The sequence below is a fragment of the Balaenoptera ricei genome, chromosome 12, assembly GCF_028023285.1.
Source record: "Balaenoptera ricei isolate mBalRic1 chromosome 12, mBalRic1.hap2, whole genome shotgun sequence".
In the NCBI taxonomy this organism is placed as follows: Eukaryota; Metazoa; Chordata; class Mammalia; order Artiodactyla; family Balaenopteridae; genus Balaenoptera; species Balaenoptera ricei.
Window position 1 is genome coordinate 25545175 of NC_082650.1, and position 18990 is coordinate 25564164.

The following is an 18990-nucleotide window of genomic DNA, read 5'->3' on the forward strand; positions in this document are numbered from 1 at the left end:
CCAGTTGTGGCAAGCGGAGGCCGCTCTTCATCGCGGTGCGCGGGCCTCTCACCATCGTGGCCTCTCTTGTTGCGGAGCATAGGCTCCAGACGCGCAGGCTCAGCAGTTGTGGCCCACGGGCCCAGCTGCTCCGCGGCATGTGGGATCCTCCCAGACCAGGGCTCGAACCCGTGTGCCCTGCATCGGCAGGCGGATTCTCAACCACTGCGCCACCAGGGAAGCCCCTGCTCTAGTAGTACTTTTAAAAAATCAATTAAAAAAATTTCTACAATAAATATGCAACATCTGTATAATAAACAATAAATTTTATTCTGATCCAAGCACCTAATTTTTTCCCCCTGTTGCCTTTAACATGTTTTAGTTGTGTGAAAGGATATAAATTAGATAAACTAAAAATTTGTTACCTGGGACCCACATGGGGTTCACTGACACAAAGGACAAATGAACCAGCTGAATAAACAAGGTCAATCTGCTGCTCTGTCACTAAGCCACAGGAAACAGCTTTTGCTTTATCTCAGGACCCATCCAAGAAAAACACGTCAATTGGCAAAGTTTCCTTTTGCTCTGTCAGACCCTAGAATGCTTTTTCCCTTGGAATCCCTATTTGCTCAATCCAACAAAGCAGTTTTGAAGGTTACATTTAATGTTCTGGTGATTTTCTCAGTTTTAAAAGGGGTATTAAAAAGACTGATTAGATAAACTGATCAAAACTCTTGGAACACAGAATGCCAAAAACTACTGAAGTTGAGACTTTTAAAAAATATTGTTCAACGGGTCCCCACCCTCCCCATCTCCCATTAGGTGCTTGTTTCTGTGGCCTGGAAACAAGGAGGAAGAAGCACGGACCTACTCTAAAAGGTGAAGGCAAGTGACCTATAAATGGATAAACAAAATGTCGTATATCCATACAATGGAATGTGATTCGGCCAGGAAAAGAAGTATTGATAACATGCTACAACATGGATGAACCTTGAAACCTTGAAAACATTATACTAAGTAAAAGAAGCCAGTTACAAAAGCCATGTATTGTATGATTCCATTGACAGAAAATGTTCAAAATTGGCAAATCCGTAGAAACAGAAAATAGATTACTGTTGCCAAGGGCTGAGGGGTTCGGGAGATAGGGAGTGACTGCTAATGAGTTTCTTTCTGAGGTGATGAAAATGTTCTAGAATTAAATTATGATGATGGATGCACAACTCGGTGAATCTACTATAAACCGCTGAATTATATACTTTAGAAAAGGTCAAGTCTATGGCATATGAATTATTTCAATAAAGCTATTTAAAAACTAATGTTAATGTTCAGCTACTGTTTGCTGAACATTACTGGTGTCAGCTATTGTGCTAAGCATCTTATACGTACTTTTTTACTTCTTCATAACAACCACTACAAGCTGGTCATTAACCTCATTTTCTAGATTAAAAACAAAAATTAAAATAGAAACTGAGTAAACACACATGAACCCAAAGCTAATGGGCAGAATGCGGATTCAAATCAAGGTCTAAGTAAGGTCAAAGACCATGCTCTTTTCATTATGCCAATATTTAAATGTGCATAAGGTGCAAGATTTGCAAGAAAGTTACAGAACCTCAATTTTCTAAACACAGTTTACCTTTGAGAGCTGAGCCCTTGTATTCCCAGATTGAAGACTACAGGTTTCTCCAAAACAGACAGAGAGACTAATTTAAAACAATCACTTTACTAAAAATAGCAAATTTCACAAATACTCATTTAACATTTTGTTGTCACTGGCCACTGGAAAACACACCGGGCGTGTGTACTGATTGTCTAACGTAAACTGAAGCTGGGCTCCCACGAAAAGCCTGGGCATCATCAACTTATGATCAACAGTGGAATAAGTTTGGTGAGCTCAGGAAGGATAAATCCTTCAGCCCCATCATCAACAACATTTAGCACAGTGCATTTCAAGTATAACCCGTAAGGCAACAATATAAAGCATAGCAGCAAAAGCTCTGTATCACATTTCCTGATTACGCCTTCCACAAGGCCGAGGCCTCCAGTTATGGTGAATTATAGCAAGTCGAGTTCACTGAAAGCAGCATGTGAAAGCAGTCACTGCACTTGCACTTTAATTAATTCCTTATTGTGGAAGATGATTCCGCTACTGGATTCAGCTAGAAGAGTAAAGAATGATGCTTTTCTTCAAACCACGAGAAAGCGACTGCATTTCATTTTAGCCGGCAGAAGTATTTGGAACATCTTGTGCATCTGCCAAATGGAGTTTCTGTCTGGATTCATCAGTTAAGAAGATTTTCATTCTCTAATGAGTACTTCTTTTAAATTTCTGGAAATTACATTCAAGAGCTAAGAGACAGAGGTATTAAAAAAAGAAGTATGTTTAAAGGGAAAGTGCCTATGCTGCTATTGAGAAACTTGGATGTGGTAAGACAGTCTTTAAATGGAGCAAAGTAATTTTACTATGTCTAGAATTTGAAGATTTAAAAACAAATCACTGATTCAAGACTATGTTCCAGGACTTCCCTGGTGGCGCCGTGATTAAAAGTCTGCCTGCCAATGCAGGGGACACAGGTTCAATCTCTGGCCCGGGAAGATCCCACATGCCATGGAGCAACTGAGCCTGCTCTCTAGAGCCCGCAAGCCACAACTACTGAAGCTCGCACGCCTAGAGCCCGTGCTCCACAACTACTGAGCCCACGCACCGCAACTACTGAAGCCCGCACGCCTAGAGCCCGTGCTCCTCAACTACTGAGCCTGTGTGCTGCAACTACTTAAGCCCGCGCACCTAGAGCCCGTGCTCCGCGACAAGAGAAGCCACCATAATGAGAAGGCCGTGCACCACAATGAAGAGTAGCCCCTGCTCGCCGCAACTAGAGAAAGCCCACGTGCAGCAACAAAGACCCAATGCAGCCAAAAAAAGAAAAAATAAAAATAAAAATAAAAAATAGGGCTTAAAAAAAAAAGACTATGTTCCAGGTTCTAATAGAGCACAGAATTATTTTAATGCAGCAAGAATCATTTTCATGGTAAGAAACTGATTAGAGGCAAATATGAAAACTTACTGGATTAACAAAATTCACTTGAAACGACACCACCACTTCATTTCCTTGGGAAAATAATTTCTTTGTGAAAGTCCAAGAGAATAAAATAAAATCATCATAGCTCTAAAACCTTTCCTATAATCCTCTGAATTATTCTTCAAGAAAACTGGAAATAGGATAAAATTCCTGCATAGTTTATTCCATTCCCTTCTCATCACTGCCTTTCATTTTCCTCTTTGATCTATATGATCCACTTGCCACCTGTTTTTCAAGACTCAATTCAAACAATGATCTGGATATATTGAGGACAACTAAATGCTAGCAATACGTGTACAGCAGACGTTTGCAAAAATGTACAGACATAAGCTGTGCCGTCAGAGATATTCTTGTTCAATTGGAAGGATGAGATTTAACACATATCAACAGATAATGAAATAACGCAGAATGCTAGTTTGGGGTACAAACGAAATGCTTTATGGAAGGGGTCAGCTCAAGTGTTATTTGATAAGGAGAAGGGGGAGGCCAGAGCAACTCTAGATAGAAAGTACAACCTGAACAAAGGCATTAAGGCGAGCATGAACTTGGGCATCCAGAAAGCCAACTTGGTGGGAATGAAAAATAATGAAAACTATAACAGGATGAATATGCCGTGATCAAATTACTGAGAACCTTTTAAAAATCTGACATAGTAAAAAACTTGGTAAGAAACAAGAATGGCAAGATGAAAGTGATGTTTTAGGAAGAATAACTCAGTGGCAATGTCTAAAGTCTACAGCAGTACTGTCCAATAGAAATATAATGTAAGCCACAGACATAGTTTTTAAAATATATTTTATTTATACTCATAATCAGGAAATTATCATTTCAACATGTAATCATAAAAATATTGAGATAGTTTACATCTTTTCATTCTAAATCTTTGAAATCAGGTGTGCACGTTTTACTTAAAGCACATGTCAATCCATGTTGCCAACACTTCATGTGCTCAGTAGTTACTTGGCTAGTGGCTGCCATATTGGACAGTGCAGCTCTAGAGTTTCTAGAGAACAGAAATTTGAAAGGCTGTGGAATCAGGTGATGAGGGTAGAGAATGAAGGAAGAATACAAAACAGAACTGATAACACCTGACAACTAACTGTAATTAAGAGACAGCAAATAATTTCATGTCGCTGTCCAGGCTAAATGGCAGATAGTGCCATGACTGATTAGCAATGTCTGCTATAGTCATAGAAGAGATTTTTAAACAATCTTGAAGATTAAAATAATAGGGGGCACTTGAGAAAACCATAATTCAAAAAGAGACATGTACCACAATGTTCACTGCAGCACTATTTACAATAGTCAGGACATGGAAGCAACCTAAGTGTCCATCGACAGACGAATGGATAAAGAAGATGTGGCATATATATACAATGGAATACTACTCAGCCATAAAAAGAAATGAAATTGAGTTATTTGTAGTGAGGTGGACGGACCTAGAGTCTGTCATACAGAGTGAAGTAAATCAGAAAGAGAAAAACAAATACCGTATGCTAACACATATATATGGAGTCTAAAAAAAAATGGTTCTGATGAGCCTAGGGGCAGGAGAGGAATAAAGACGCAGAGGTAGAGAATGGACTTGAGGACACGGGGAGGGGGAAGGGTAAGCTGGGACGAAGTGAGAGAGTGGCATGGACATATATACACTACCAAATGTAAAATAGATAGCTAGTGGGAAGCAGCCGCATAGCACAGGGAGCTCAGCTCGTGCTGTGTGACCACCTAGGCACAAAAGGGAGGAGATATGGGGATACATGTATACGTATAGCTGATTCACTTTGTTATACAGCAGAAACTAACACAACATTGTAAAGCAATTACACTCCAATAAAGATGTTTAAAAAATAAAAATAATAGGGGCACTGATGACAGAGAGGAAAATTAGGAGCAGAAAGTATGAACACGGAAAGAACATTTATTACAGATGAGGAAACTAGGGTTGCTAGGCTTTGCTCAAGGTTACATAGCTGCTTACCAAGACCTGAGACCAAGCAATCCAAAGGCCATGTGCTTGCAGTCTACCACCACGGCCTGCTGAACCGTGGGGGCTGAAGTGAGGAAAGCGGGAGACAAATGAGTCTAAATGTTTAACAGAAGCTCAGATAAGAGGAGAGGAGTTATGTGTCATAAGCAGAGAGAGAATATAAAGCATAGAATATAACGTAAAACAAATATAAAGAAAAAAAAGAACCAGGAACTACTCCTAAGAAAAGCCTCCTAATTAACTCCTATCTTACCCCCATATTAAACTCTTTCTTGGCAGTGGTATCTTACATTAATATCTCCTACAGTTTATGTGGCTGCTCAAAACTGTGTTTTCTTCATCTGTAAAATGGGGAGTATAACACCACCGACTTCCAAGAGTAGGACCAAATGAGATAATGCGTGTAAAACACTTCATATAATGCTTGGCAAATAGCAGGTATTCAATAAAGGTGAGATATTAATTACTATTACTGGATTTGTATATATCTTCCTATTTCTTCATTGTTTTTACTGCACAATTCAGCAGTTAGTAACAGTATATGTTATTGCAATAAGAGTGATTTTTTAAAAATATATATTCTATATAGTTTGCAAATTTTCATATACACATGATTACATGTAGTAGTTACCCCATATTAAAGACAATACTCTGAAATGTTAAACAATCTACCCAAATTTACATTAGCAAAACGTGGAACCAAATTTTGAAAATCAAATCTCTTAACTCTACAACCAGTATCCTTTCCAGTATCTCATTATTTGGTTCAAAGAGATGTCTTACCACTAAAATTATTTTACAGGCAGGATCATTTTTTTTTTTGTTCTTATATATCTCACATTGTGCCTATCAGTATGTTCAAAAATACATTTTAAAAATTTCTTGAAATAATTGCTCTAAATTGAAATGTCAAAACATGAATATTTTACATGTGCCTTTGTGATTTCCTTTAAGTTAATCCTATAATACACTTTTTTAATGCATCTAAAATATTCTAGTTCTAATACTAAATTTAGAGTACTGTATTATGTCTGCTATCCCACTTCCATTTAGCTTAAGAATCTAAGATTCAAAATAATGTATATGGCAACTACCCTAATTCTTAATTCTCTTGATTAAAACATTTTAAAATTTTGTCTTAAAAACCCAGAAACCATACAAAGCAAAGCACAAACCATAGAAAAACAAAATTTCAGCATACAAAACAACTGGGAAATTCCATTTAGAAACTAAAGGGAAAGAAAGATGGCCCCAGTAAATAGCAGTAGGTTTCTTCACTTGATTGGGACTATTCACCAAAAATTATAATCTGTGAACTTTTCACTGTTGATGTTAAGCAAAGGATACATGGAAGAATTCAATTCTTCTAGCTGTAACACAAAGTAACAAATTTAATTTTTATTTTTATAAGATAACTATCATAGATAATTGTTAACTATACATTATTAAAGACATTATTTCACATTTAAGCTTTCTTTAAACAAAAAAGTATTATAGAAAAAACTTTCTAAAAATTTCCAGACTGGGAAATTCACTTATGCAAAATAATAATAAAGTAGCTTTAGTATTTATGAAATAAGAATATAAGAGAATCAAAACCATATGACAAAAACTGAAGTTTTATAAGGATTCTTAAAACCATGCTTAATTATAATCATCTCTAATAACAGACTTTTTTTAAAAAGCTGCCATTTTAATGATCAAGATCTTTAAGAACTTTATGAATTACAAAAACGATTTTATGTGATATTCAGTTTTTAGTATGAGGTAGAATTAACCACCCCTATTTCACAGAGAGAAAAATCTGAGTTACAAAAACATTAAATTGCCCAAAGTTATACAGCTCTATGTAGACCCTGGACTAAACAAAGGCTTTCTGGTTTCAAATTCAGTTTTCAACGTACCACAATCACAATTAAAAGTATAGGTTTGAAATTTTTAAACTATGGGCATACAATTTCACTCACAATTCAGCAATAGAAATTAACCATTTCTGTTACTGGTAAATATGGAATCTGAAACTAAAGTATGTTGAATTCAATTTTTATTTATTTTTGTTCCAAAAAAGATTTAAAGAGGCAAATTTAATTAACACTTTTCAGTATATAAGAATCCTATATGGTGTTACTGGTTGAATTGTATCCTCCCAAAATTCATGTTTTAGTCCTAACCCTTAATACTTCATAACGTGACTATATTTGGAGACACGTTCTTAAAAGAAGGAATTAAGTTAAAATGAAGTCATTAAGATGGGCCCTAATCCAGTATGACTATTTTCCTTACAAAAAGAGGAAATTTGGACATAGGGACCCACACAGAGAGGAAGAATGCCATGTGAACATGAAGATGGTCTTCAACAAGCCAAGGAGAGAGACCTCAGAAGAAACCAACTCTGCTGACGCCTTGGTCTCCAGCTCTCAGCCTCCAGAATTGTGAGAAAATTAATTTCTGTTGCTTAAGCCACCCAGTCTGTGGTACTTTGTTACGGCAACCCTTGCAAGCAAATACACATGGCAACCTACTAAATAACCATAAACACCAAACATAGTGTAAGTAACTACCACCTGAGTAAATAAGGCAAAATGTATTAATCATACCAGGATCTTTTGACCTACTATCTTCTATATCTTAAGATCTTTTATATGTACAGAAGCAAATATTTTCCTTTTAGATTTGCCAATATCCCAGAAAATATGCTTAGATGTAAATACAAGGATATACTGGATCCCAATATATCCTTTGGATATACTGCTTTCAAAAAAGAGTATAAAGTCCAACATGGATAAAACTTGAAAACATTACACTAAGTGAAAGAATCCAGACATAAAAAGCCACATATTTTATGATTCTCATTTATATGAAATGTCCAGAATAGGCAGATCTATAGAGACTGAAAATAGATTGGTGGTTGCTGGGGGATAGGGGGAGGGGAGCACTGAGAGATAGAGGATTTCTTTTTGGAGTGATGAAAATGTTCTGAAATTACATGTGGTGATGTCTGCACAACATTGTGAATATACTAAAAATCACTGAATTTATACTTTAAAATGGTTAAAATGGTGAATTTTATCTCAATAAAAATTTTGATTAAGAAAAGAGTAAAGAAAGAGGACTGTACTCACATCAGACAGAAGCCTATCCAGATTGGCGTCACTGGCTGCTTTTCTCTTATCCTCAGGAAGTTCCTCTAACTCCCCATAGAGCTCCAAATTCAAGCGAGCTAATTTCTCCTGCATTCCCCGAACATGTTCCATCTGTTCAATGGAACATTCATTTCCTGGGGGAACATTCCAGAATATTAATAAAGATTAGGATAGGTCAAACTAACTGTCTTGAGGAGAAACTTCTAAAGTCAAGGTGCTTAAAAGAAATTGGTTTTCTTTCTTTTGTAAATTACATTAATGACTGCATATTTTCTGTGTAAAATTATAAATCAAATCTCCAACCAGGAAAACAACAACAATCTAAAAAATAATCATGGGCATTAAAAAATGATATAGAAAAAAAATTTTAAGAATGAAAGAACCCTTTAGGTAAAAAAAATTTTTTCAATAGTAATATCATATATAGAGGTGTTAACACCATCTATTCACATCCTAGTTGACAACTGCCATTAAAACTGAGTAACCCAACATTTTATAATGATCTGAGTGAAACTAAGAGTCCTATAAGGACTTCAACCATGAATCATTCTGCCAACCAACCATGTACTCCTCCTTTAAGAAATATAAGTGAAAATATTTATAAAGTGTCAAGAATGTAATGAAGCATGAGAACCACAATGTATACACAGTAGAGGAAGACAACTTATTGCTAAAGGATAGGTCTTGCGTTGTTTATTGACTAGACTCCTCTGAGGTAGCATTATCTGCCCAGAGCAACTGATGTATATACATGAAATATTACATATTTTCATTCAGTTTCAGTACAGCCTCTGCAAATTCTTGACACTATCATTTTCCCCTCCCAAAACCTTTGATTTTTCTCAAAGGTATAATATAGCTCAGCTAAAGGTAAAGTATGTATCTTGAATAAATATGAATTAATGTAAATTATACTATTTTTTCCTCTAGCCAGCTTTATAACATCTTCATAAATTGACTATATTACATTATGTTAAGGACTACTAATAATTTTAAAGCTAGTTACAGCTCTTTCAAAATCATCCTTTCTTCATAGTAAAATATCTCATATTTCCTCTATTTTAATGATGTTTTTCAACAGTTAGCAACCTGGAAGGTCAAGTGGAAGAACTACCTCAAGAGATATATATGTATGTGTGTGTGTGTATACATATAAAGATGTACATATATTATATAGACAGAGGAAAACAATATAGAGTAAAAATATAAAGAGGTAGAAATCACAAGGAACAAGAGAAAAGATTCAGGGGATGGACCCAGGTGACCTAACATGAGAACAACAGAATCTCCAAAAGGATAAAAAGGAACAGATGGAGGAGAAATAAATGACCAATAGAAAAAAATGTTCCTTGAGATGAAAGATGAGTTGGCAGATATGAAGGGCTCACTGATTTCCAGGCAGGGATGATACGGTCCTAAGCATATTCTGGTAAATGCTTAAACTTTAAAGATAAAGGAGAAAATCTTTCAAGCATTGAGACTGAAAAAAATTACTTGGTAAGAAAGAATCCAGGGACTTCCCTGGTGGTCCAGTGGTAAAGACTCCGCCTTACACAAGACGGGAATAAAGACACAGACCTACTAGAGAATGGACTTGAGGATATGGGGAGGGGGAGGGGTAAGATGTGACAGGGTGAGAGAGTGGCATGGACATATATACACTACCAAATGTAAAATAGATAGCTAGTGGGAAGCAGCCGCATAGCACAGGGAGATCAGCTCGGTGCTTTGTGACCACCTAGAGGGGTGGGATAGGGAGGGTGGGAGGGAGGGAGATGCAAGAGGGAAGAGTTATGGGGACATATGTATATGTATAACTGATTCATTTTGTTATAAAGCAGAAACTAACACACCATTGTAAAGCAATTATACTCCAATAAAGATGTTTAAAAAAAAAAAAAGACTCCACCTTACAATGCAGGGGATGCGGGTTCGATCCCTGGTCAGGGAACTAAGATCCCACATGTCACGGGGCTGCTAAGCCCACACGCCACAGCTACTGAGCTTGCATGCCTCAACTAGAGAGCCTGCGTGCTGCAAAACTACAGAGCCCATGCCCTCAGGAACCCGCACGCCCCAACTACAGAGCCCACGTGCCCTGGAGCCTGTGTGCCACAACTAGAGAGAGAAAGCCCTCATGCCAGAACTAGTGAGAAGTCCGTGCACCACAACGAAGAGCCCCTGTGCTGCAATAGAAGATGCCGCGTGCTGCAACTAAGACCCGACGCAGCCAAAAATAAATAAAATTAAAAAAATAAATAAATAAATAAATGAAAGAATCCAACTGGCAATCAACTTCTCATCTGCAATGCTTATATACAGCAAACCATCGAATAACAGAGACTTCAATCCAAGAATACAAAGTCACTTAAAAGTTAGGGCAGGAAGGGTGTTGGGGAGAAAAGTGAAGAAGTAAAAGTGATCCAGAGATTATATCTCAAGGGTGGGAGAGAAGAGAGGGGAGAGGGAAGTGAAAGTATTCTAAAGATGCCACCTTACCAGGATGGAGTAAAGCAAGGAGGAAGGGATGTCATAAAACATCTTTGTGAAATAAATAACGTGTTTTTAATGTCTTCTTTTCAAATAATAGTATAACCATGACTGGAAACCCAGAAACTATAAGAAAAGATAGACATATTTGAGTATACAAAAATTTAAAACTTTTACAAGGCGATGTATACCATAAAATCCACAGACACACTAATGTTGCTTAAAAAAATAAAAACAAAATAGGTCAGAGGGTTAGTACCTAAAATATGCAAAGGCCTCTTAGTAATTAACAACAAAAGGATAAATAACCAAATAAAAAACTGGGTAAAGGTCCTAAAAAAGAGCAATCCAACCGCTTAACAAACATTCATGGCTATTCAAATTCAACAGTAATAAAAAAAACCCTTTACAGCAACAGGCTGGCAAAAATGAAAAGGCTGGTAATACCTATTAGCTGGTGGGAATTCAGGGAAAAGAGTTGTTTCATAAATTGTTAATGAAAACTAAAAGTGCAATAGCTTTTTTGAAAAGCAATCTGGATACTTTTATTAAAATTAAAATTGGGCTTCCCTGGTGGCGCAGTGGTTGAGAATCTGCCTACCAATGCAGGGGTAAACGGGTTTGAGCCCTGGTCTGGGAAGATCCCACATGCCGCGGAGCAACTGGTCCTGTGAGCCACAACTGCTGAGCCTGCGCGTCTGGAGCCTGTGCTCCGCAACAAGAGAGGCCGCGATAGTGAGAGGCCCGCACACCGCGATGAAGAGTGGCCCCCGCTCGCCGCAACTAGAGAAAGCCCTCGTACAGAAACGAAGACCCAACACAGCCAAAAATAAATAAAGAAAATTTTTAAAAAATAAAAAAATAAAATAAAATAAAATTAAAATTACCTCTATGCTTTGACCCAGTAATCCCACTCATGGGAATCCATCCCAAAGATATCAAAACAGCCACATAAGGATATATGTAAAATGATGTTCACTACACCATTGAGTTTAGCGGCTCCAAACTGGAGACGAAGTAAATGCCCTTCAACAGAGAAATGGCTGAATAAACCAGCGTATATTCACAACTTGAAAATTATGTAGCCATTAAAAAAAAGAATGAATTAGAGCTATACCAGGTGACTCAGAGAGATTTTCATCAGGTATTGTTTAGTGAGCAAAGCAAGACACCGAAAAGTGTATATAAGACACTACTTGTAGAAAACAATGAAAAGAAAAATCTGTGTGTGTGTGTGTGTGTGTGTGTGTCACACAGTTAACTGGTTGGGGCTGGGGGGAGGCAGAGGCAGCAGAGGGCGTAAGGGAAGGGGTAGGGAAGCCAAGTAAAAGAGCTGGGGAGGGGAAAGACAGCACTTAAAAACAAAATATTTATGTTGATGACATTTATGCTTTTGTGTGAGATTCCATATGTGTGCACTCAACAATTTTTAGATTGCTTTTTAAAAAGGCAGGGAAATAATTTTTATAATCAGAAAAAGCTTATAAAGTGAGTTGGAAGCTGAACATGAAAAATCTGACCATACACTTTGTGAACTCGCATACAAAAATACCTACTCAGAGTTTTATTGGGACGATCAGTTAACTGTTCTTACATCTTCATCAAGCCAGATTCTTTAATATTCGAAAGTCAGGTATTGTGAGCAAGAAACAAGTTTAGGCTTGAAAGGGTAAAGAAAAATGATCTTGAGTCTTTCTAAAACTGAAACACTAAATCTAAAGTATTTCAGTTGACAGAGAATGTCCCTTTTGTTTGTTACACTTTCAAGATACTTAGTCAGTCAACAGCAATCCTACTTTAACAATTCAACTAACCCTCCCTTTTTAAAAAACTTTTTTCCTGAAATCTTACAAGACAAATTATATCCCACGACAAATGAAATCTAGGATGATTGCGTTTTATGCCTCTGGACTGTTGTTTTGTTTTGTTTTTTTTAAATAAAAGAAAATGACACTTCAAAAAGGAACTGCAAAATATATGCAGAAAATATGATGCAAACATCTTGAGAAGAAAAAGAGTAGAGAGAAACATCTATGGATTACCGAATGCTTGGAGTTTTCCAGAGTGGAAGTCATTCAAAAGGCTGAGGAGCCCCCTCTCCATCTCCTGGACATCAGAGACATCGGTGAGGAAGGAGTGCTGGATCGGGCTTGACTGAGCGCCTTTGCCTTCTCCACCCTGAGGTTTGGTCTTTTCTTTCATCACTCTGTAAAAAGGGTGCAATAAAAAAATTAATTGCCTATAATTACCTTTAAAAAGAGATATTTTTTCAGGCTGTTCTAGATTAAGGGAAAAACAAGACATCCGAATAAAATCAATACTAAATAAAAGCAGCCATTTCAAGGCAGAAACCAAAAGGACAGGCTATGAAATCTCAAACAAATGTATAAACTATAACTACTAAGGTATATAAAGAGTTTGAGTAATGTACTTTTACTCTATGGTAATTCTTTGGACTGCAAAAAAAACTTTTACTAGCCTGTGTTTCATATTTCACTTCTCCGTAAACATATTCTGCTTTCCCATCTAACTTTATCCTAGCTGTTCCCCGAACTATGGGCTGTCCAACAAGTGGCTATGGGGCCCCTACACTGCAGCTGACACGGTGCCAGACACTGAGTATATGAACGCGTGCAGGACGTCAGTGACTGCACTGAAGCACGCCCAGTCTAAGGAGAAAGACAGACAGAAATTCACAACCAACACGTGATGGAGCGCTAGAACCTGTTATCCTTGACTCCTCCAGCTTCCTAAGGCCCCCACGTGCAGTCATGAAGTCCTACTGGTCACACCCATCGAGCTGTCTCTAATCTCTCCTCCTCCACTGCCACTGTCCTATACCCGACCCAGCTACTCCAGCAGCTTCCCAGCTGGTCTCCCGGTCTCTACGTGCTGTCTCTGAGCCCACAGAGCAGCCAAGTCAATTTTTTAAAAGTCAAGTCAGTAAAGTCAAGTCATATAATTTACTTAATGCAAACCTTTCAGTAGTCCGATAACCTGAAGAAATTCTATCCTCTCTTGTATGTCAATGCTCTAGACATTCTGAATCTCTTTTGCTTCCTAGAAATCCCTTCTCTCGTCTCCTTGCAGCTAATCCTCTGCCCACGTTAGCCCCCTTCCCCTCACTGCCATCCTTGCCAGGCTACCTCCCACACATCCTTCAAGTCTCAGTTTAAATGTGATTTGCTCAGGAAGGCCCTTTCCGAACCCCTGGACTAGGCTAGTTCTCATTACACACGTCTAGCATATGCCAGGCTCTCAAACTCTGGAGTGATGGTGCTATAATACTGTGATACGGGAGCAGAGAGAAAGAACAGTCTACTCAACCTAAGGGCAGCAAAGAAAACGTCCTAAAGGTGATATGTGAGTGAAGGCTTAAAGACTAGGAGTGAACCAGGCAAAAATGGGAGACGGAGTTGTGTGTTACTTTTATAACCCTGACACGTGCTATAGATCCTGACGTAACACATATATTCAGGACTCAGTTAATTTCTACGTAACGTAGCATGAAGACCTCTTCCCCACAAGTGCACTCGCCACAATGTGGGTAAGACGAATAGGGTGTACTGGGGGGCTCTGAGTGTGCGGGCAAAGGTGGCAAGACTAATTAATTCCCGTGAAAAGAAATCAACTTAGAACACATAGGCCGTTGACGCTAGGTCACTAACAGTTCTTCACAAAGAGAGATTTGTAATTTTACACACGTGATATTAGATTTACTATCACTATCTAGTATCTTGCTACTCAAAGTGCTGTCCAAGACCTGTACCATCAGTATTACCTGTGAGCTTATCAGAAATGCTTAGCTGAAGCCCCATCCCGAACTAACTGATTCAGGATCTACATTTTAAAAACATTCCCAGGAGATCCATATTCACATTAAAATCTGACATAAACTACTATAGACTATAAGGTTTCAGTATAGCAAATCTTTTTTTCTTTCAAATTGGAAGCTTTATCCAAGTAAGTGTTTTGCATCAGTTCATCACTTAACAACCTTCTCAAAAAGGAAAATAAAAATCTGTTTCTTCTTACTTTGGTGTTTCTGATCATGTCACACTGTCTCACTTTATGTTAAAATAATTCAATTAAAAAGCACTCACTGAAATTATACTATGTGCAAAGCCCCACTCTAAATACTGTCTGGCACACAAGACCCAGCCCTCAGGAAGCCCACATTCTAGAAGAGGGGAGAGAAATAAAAGTACAAGGTAGAAAATGACAATGAGATACAAATAAACTGATGCAAAAATTTGGAAAAAGGAGTGATTCCCTTTCAAATCTCTTGGCTTTCTTTCCCCATCAACCATAACCATATTCAAAATCTGATTCTAAATTAAACTCCTTATTGGAATGTTCTTTTCCAAGGGTCTCTGGCTATGTCCCTTTTGTTTCCTCAAGGACAGTGTGAGATCATCACCAGCAATCTTGTCTTTTGTGTTAATCCAGTGGCTACAAAATGCTACAAGCATTACTTCCTTAACTGACTCTCATGATAAGCTTGCAGTTAGAAGCTTATTTAATCATAATTATCTAGAGGATTGAGATTATGAAATGCTTTTTCTCTTAAGATATTATCCTGCTTTCCAAATATCTAACCCTACAAAATACTCATATATGCAGCAATAATAGGTAACATTTAAACTTGTCCCCCGTTTCCTTTAAAGCCTTAAGGCAAATATTAATATGTTCACTAAATATTAATAATGATTACTTCTAGGTGGTAGGATTTTAGTATTCTTCTGTTTCTTCTTTGAATTTTTCCTGCGTTTAAATATTTACAATAAATACAAATCATTTCTACTAAAACAGTGAGCTCATTCTTTTAAAAAAAATAAAACTACCAAAGCACAAACACTCAGCTTAAAAAAAACAACAACCAGATATGTCTTTTCCATTTCTGGCTAGCTCATCAACTTTGTCTGCAAGTTTTCTTGCTCTGTATTTTTTTTTTTAATATTTGTTTATTTATTTGGTTGCGTTGGGTCTTAGTTGTGGCTCGAGGGCTCCTTACTTGCGGTATACAGGCTCCTTAGTTATGGCGGGTGGGCTCCTTAGTTGAGGCTCACTGGATCCTTAGTTGTGGCATGCGAACTCTTAGTTGCGGCATGCACGTGGGATCTAGTTCCCGGACCAGGGATCACACCCGTTGGGAGCACAGAGTCTTAACCACTGTGCCACCAGGGAAGTCCCTGCTCTGTATATTTTAATATGAGACAAAGTAAGAGGCTTAAAGCCAATCATTCATTCTGCATTTTCTAATCTCTATACACTGTAACCTTCAAAAAATTTTTTTCTAAATCACATATAATATGTGCCTCAAAAGTCAAACCAAGAGGAAAAAAATGTTATAAGAATTAGTGGATTTAGTATTTACTTTAATAGCATTTTGCTGTGATAATGTGAAAGAAAAGAATTCACCTTTTTAACTTTGGTCGCTGTGAAGTTGACTGTGATGCAGGATTTGAAAACCCCGTGCTTTTACTAACTGGAATGGCATTTTTTTTGGCATTAACAACCTGAGTAGAGTGGGCACTAAAAGACTTAGGACTCCTCCTCTTCACTTTGCGCTCCTCCATTGTTTTAAGTTCCTTACTGCACCAAGGCCAGCTTCTTATGACCTAAGGAAATACAGCAAAATTATACACATATGCTATAATATGCCAAAATGAAAGGGCTTCAAAGACCCACTTCATGGGCTGAAAGAGGATCAAGAATTTCAGAGGTCATTAAAGAAAGTTAGAACAAGGATTCTTAAGCTTAGTTTACTGTATTATGTACACAGAAGCCCTAACCAAAACTGCCTGTTAGACAAAAAATTTTTTCACTGTTTATTAATTCATCCCACAAAAACTTACTCTCTTCTACATGTCAGGCACTATTTGGGGCATTGGAGAGACAGTACTGAACAAGACAAAGTCCCTGCCCTCAATGTTCCCTACATTCTTATAGAAGGGGAACAACATATAAACACTAAACAAATCATCCAGCCTGACTCAAGCTTTATGTGCCCCTTAGGTCTCCCTTCTAAAACGTATTCTTTGAAAAACCACCTAGATACAAACAGATATATAATTGACATGGGTACCTGCATTTTAATTAGCAACTAGAAACCTTATTTCAACTACCAAGTAGAAATTCAGTTGCTGCCTAGAGTTAATACTGATTCTAGTTCCTTCATCAAATGAAGTTCTGTAAAATTAAACTTGTTCCATCATAATTTTAAATTTACTTTCTCTACCTATTTCCAAGGAAACATGAAACTTTATTATATATGTTTAGTTTTGTCAATGTCAAAAAAGTTACACTATGAAGTTACAGTCAGTCCTTCCATAGAGAATATGTGTAAAACCTTCTATTTATCCAGTACTTTCCCTTTGTGTATTAACCAGCTTTATTTCTCTAACAGCCACCCATCTAAAAATATCCTTCCACATTTCCTTTTTATTTATGCATAATATTAAATTCTTCCTAATTATATTGTTTCATGTATCATAAGATGAGAAATTTATATGGCTGTTCTTCTCATCAGACTGTAAAGTGCACTAGGACCGTTAGGCCTTTTATTGTATGTTGTGTTGAATTTAATCATTCTATGAACATTCAAAAAGACTCAAATCTACTGATGTCACTCCTCAAGTAATTATTTGAGAATTTTAATGAAAATAGATTTTTTTGGCTACTGTCTGGACTCCATGTTACTAGCACTGTTATTTAAACCATTGAGCTCAGTTGGCTCAGGCTGACTCTAGACAATCATAACTGGAGCTAAACCTCCAAAGGACCAAAGGCTGTAAAGGAAAGGCTCTATTGCCCAGTCTCTAATCCCAGATAACGAACGCAAATCCGCTTAAATCTTGGCTAACAATTTTTCCTTTAAGAAGCATTTTAAGTAACAGAACAGACATTTCGGGGTTGTTTCAGCATGCAACACAAATTAAATGTTTAAAAAATAACTGAATAGAGAAGATGGGATATCAGTTCTCCAAAGAGGCAAGGATCTGTATAAATTTATGATACACATAAACACACTGGTTTTCGAATTTAATTATGCTTATACGCAGTTGGTGACACAAGAATAAAAAAAAAAAAACCCAGGAAACAATGCAAATAAACCAACAGTGGTCTAAACTATTGATAAGATGTTCTGAGGGGCCAGGGCTCGAAAATTATGCTTTTTTGGTTAGATAACATCACTACTACAAGAGCACCGAAACCCTTCTTGTATACCAAGCAGCAAGGAACCATTCAGAGAAGACCTTCATAGACTACAGCTCGTAGTCCAACTCACACATTAGTTTGAGAGCCAGGAACCCACAGCCTCCAAGCAGGACCACTAGAAATTCCTCTTGACTTCACCTCATTGCCCTTCTCTAATCAGCCTTCACGGAGAACCTTCCCCGCCCAGAATCCGGTAGCGGCCAGAACCGGTGGTGGGAGGGGCCTACAGGGGGACATTGCGGGGGTGCCTTTGCTTCCACTTCATACCTGAGGCAGAAGGGGATCGGGGTCCTCTTCCACAACCTGCAAGGACCCCGGGGCCTCTGAAGCCACCGCCGCAGCTGCAGCCGCCTATGCTACAGCTGCAGCTTGAGCCGGGGTCACATCCCGGACCTCTCGCCTCCACAATGCCCTTTGTTTACGGAAGTGACGTAAGGAGGCGGAGCCTCCGCTTACTGGCCGGGAGCCTCGCCTCTTCCTGTTCCACCTGTGCGGCTCCCCGTCTCCGGCCCTGGCACCGCATTGCTTCCCCTGTCCTGCATTCACTGTAAGTTCGACGGGCATGGAAAGGAGGATCCAGAGGTGGGCTTTTATTTGGGGCTCAGTGGCCCAGAAGCTGGGAGGGTAAGGAGGGGAGGCGGTGGCAAGAACCGGAAATGTAGTACCTTTTCCGGAAGCTGTCCCGCCCCCTCCGTGAGTGTCATCCCCCACGCACTACAATTCCCAGCATGCTGTTCGAGCAAGCGTGGAGGCGGAACCAGAGTGTCGCCATAGCAACTGTTCCGGATTGTTTCCAATGCCTCGCCTGGACTTCGCAAGGTAAACCAACGTTGGCTTGTAAGGCAGCGTAAAAAAACGTGATTCTGTTTAGCAACCCCGAGGCTGAGCCCCTGAATGAAATGCTATTACTGTTGCTATAAGTAGCTACTGTTCAGGCACTTGACAGACGTCATCTCTAAACCTCACTGCAATCTATGAATTAGGTGTTAGAACCTCCTTTTAGAAATGAGGAAGCTGACACTCAGAAATGCTGCGTCTCTCTGTCGCCAAGACAGTTCCTCCCTACCTTTACTCCCTCTGGAGAAGG

The 18990-nt window shown here is 38.4% G+C and overlaps 1 protein-coding gene across 3 annotated transcripts; it reads right to left on the reverse strand.

Annotated features, from left to right (window-relative positions):
- Positions 1-1686: 1686 nt before the first annotated feature.
- CCDC28A (coiled-coil domain containing 28A) lies at positions 1687-18313 on the reverse strand. 3 transcript variants are annotated; one of them, XM_059941107.1, is made up of 6 exons: positions 18171-18313; positions 16104-16303; positions 12725-12888; positions 8172-8326; positions 6397-6419; positions 1687-2252 (listed from the first exon to the last, which is right to left on the reverse strand). In XM_059941107.1, the coding sequence occupies exons 2-6, from the start codon at positions 16259-16261 to the stop codon at positions 2198-2200; spliced, it is 555 nt and encodes a 184-aa protein (XP_059797090.1). In that variant the 5' UTR covers positions 16262-16303; positions 18171-18313; the 3' UTR covers positions 1687-2197. The 3 variants fall into 3 exon arrangements, with proteins under 3 accessions (XP_059797090.1, XP_059797088.1, XP_059797089.1); XM_059941105.1 differs by lacking the exon at positions 1687-2252 and adding an exon at positions 3838-4085; XM_059941106.1 differs by lacking the exons at positions 1687-2252; positions 18171-18313 and adding exons at positions 3838-4085; positions 17974-18076.
- Between the last annotated feature and the right edge of the window lie 677 nt (positions 18314-18990).